The sequence below is a fragment of the Otolemur garnettii genome, unplaced genomic scaffold (assembly GCF_000181295.1).
Source record: "Otolemur garnettii isolate 467f Iridium unplaced genomic scaffold, OtoGar3 scaffold00293, whole genome shotgun sequence".
Taxonomy (NCBI): domain Eukaryota; kingdom Metazoa; phylum Chordata; class Mammalia; order Primates; family Galagidae; genus Otolemur; species Otolemur garnettii.
Window position 1 is genome coordinate 486,317 of NW_003852688.1, and position 2,254 is coordinate 488,570.

At 45.1% G+C, this 2,254-nt stretch overlaps 1 protein-coding gene across 1 annotated transcript in view; it reads left to right on the plus strand.

The window, feature by feature from the left end:
* ZC3HC1 (zinc finger C3HC-type containing 1) overlaps positions 1 to 2,254 on the plus strand; it is a 25,753-nt gene that overhangs the window by 20,203 nt on the left and 3,296 nt on the right. The window contains exons 5-6 of the mRNA XM_012813726.2: positions 549 to 761; positions 1,231 to 1,437. Of these exons, the coding sequence (XP_012669180.1) occupies positions 549 to 761; positions 1,231 to 1,437 (420 nt within the window). The remainder of the gene's footprint in view (positions 1 to 548; positions 762 to 1,230; positions 1,438 to 2,254) is intronic.

Consider the following 2,254-nt stretch of genomic DNA (forward strand, 5'->3'; position numbering starts at 1 on the left):
GCCAAGGCATGTGGATTGCTTGAGTTTAGGAGTTTGAGGCCAGCCTGAGCAAGAGTGAGACCTCATCTCTAAAAATAGCTGAGCACTGTGACAGGTACCTGTAGTCTCAGCTACTTGGGAAGCTGAGGCAAGAGGATCTATTGAGCCCAAGAGTTTGAGATTACTGTGAGCTATGACACCATAGCATTCTACTGAGGACGACAAAGTGAGACTATTTAAAAAAAAAAATACAGCACAGAAATCTAATATTCTTGGGTTTTTGGTCTATTTTTGGTTTTTTGTTTTCTCACTCTTGCTCAGGCTAGTCTTGATTTTCTGAGCTCAGGCAGTCCATCCACCTTGGCCTCCTAGAGAGCTAAGATTATAGGCATGAGCTACCATGCCAGCCTAGAAAGCTAATCTTCAAAGAATTTCATTGTAAGCAGTTTAAAAACTTAATCCTTATAACTTGGAGTATGAAATGTTAGTTTTCACATGCTTCTAGAAATCTTTCTGACCATAATCACTAATAGTATTTGTGTACTTCTGTTGTTTTCCCTTTCCTGCAGGCTGAAAAGAGCCCAGGTCCCATTGTCTCCCGTACTAGGAGCTGGGACTCTTCCAGTCCTGTCGACCGTCCTGAGCCAGAGGCTGCTAGCCCCACCACCAGAACCCGCCCAGTGACCCGAAGAATGGGAACAGGAGACACCACTGGCCTTGAAGTACCATCCAGCCCTCTGCGGAGAGCCAAACGAGCTCGCCTCTGCTCTTCTAGCAGCTCGGTGAGTCCACGTTTGCACGTGAAAGTGCTGAGCACAAACAGCATGCTGTGCCCTCCCTGTGCAGCAGGAGAAACAGGCATAATCCCTTCCCTGGTCCTGTGGCTAAAGGTAAACTATCTGAGTGAGTGTAAAGATGGGACAAGTGGGTGACCAGGAGACCACAGGGAAAAAAATAAAGGTTTTGTCACTTGTTCCTTTGGTGTGGATTCTAGAAAGGTAATAAACATTTCAGGTACATGGGACAGCAGTCAGGTAGGGCGACAAAACTGATAAGGTACAGTTTGTTTACCACAAAAGGAGTAAAAGAGTGCAGGAAATGAGGGGAACATGAATAGGCAGAATTTAAAGGAGAACATAAAAACTAGAAGGGTGGGCATGGGATTCTGAACTCGATAACTAACAGCCATACCTCCTGAATTTACACTGCATCTGCCCTTCATGAATACTGTTTCTTTTCCTCCTTCCTCAGGACACATCTTCAAGAAGCTTCTTTGATCCCACCTCTCAGCATAGAGATTGGTGCCCTTGGGTGAATGTCACATCTGGCAAAGAAACCAGGGAGAATGGTGGAGCTGAGCCCAATGCCAAGGCTCCATCAGAGCCAGGTTGGAAGGCAGTGCTGACCATCCTGTTGGCCCACAAACAGTCTAACCAGCCAGCTGAAACGGACTCCATGGTGAGATACTTACTGTTTATGGGATGAGGAGCAGAGACTGGTCCTATAATTAGCACCCTGCCTGCCCTCAGCTTTCATAAGTCAAGTCAGACTTGTTCTGCTTTCATCCTGAGAATGGCATGGAGCTAGTTAAGTCTATCTGCAGTTTAGCGTATGGATTACATCAAATTCTGATAAATTCTTTGTCCTTCCAACTAAGATGACTCAAGGTGGAAAGGGAATGCATAAGCAGAAACAGATGAATGGGCAGCTGCCCCAGCCTGGTGCTGCAGGACAGCTGCTCTTTCTGTCAGTTACTGTCACTTGCATTTGGAGCCTGGCAAGGTGACTTAGCTCTTTGGAGCACTGTGCTCTGACACCTCTGACACTGGGAATCTTACTTTACTTTGTTCCACAGCCGAGACTTGTGCAGTGGACTTCTGCTAGCCATCACAACCATGACTGCTGTGAGTTACAAATGCAGGTGACAACGGAGAAAACAAGTCAAGTTTTTGCTCTGTGTAAAGGATGAAAAGTGATAGAGTAGGCGTTAAGGGATCATGAAAACTGGGTTCTCTTTCCCTTGTTGGCTGACTCACAGATTTGCCTTGTTGCCTAGTATAAATATCACAATTTCCGACCCCTACACCTTCTAAGGACAAAGTAAAATACTACTTGCCAGCAGATAGTTACAAGCAGCATTCCCAGATTCATGGTTCTATGGTCATAGAATTCAACTAGGGAACTACAGTGATGCTGAAAGTCCAAAAATGTACTTTAGAGCCCTTAGTTAATATGAAGATGAAGGTTTTCTAGGTTTTCAGAGGAAAAAAAAAAA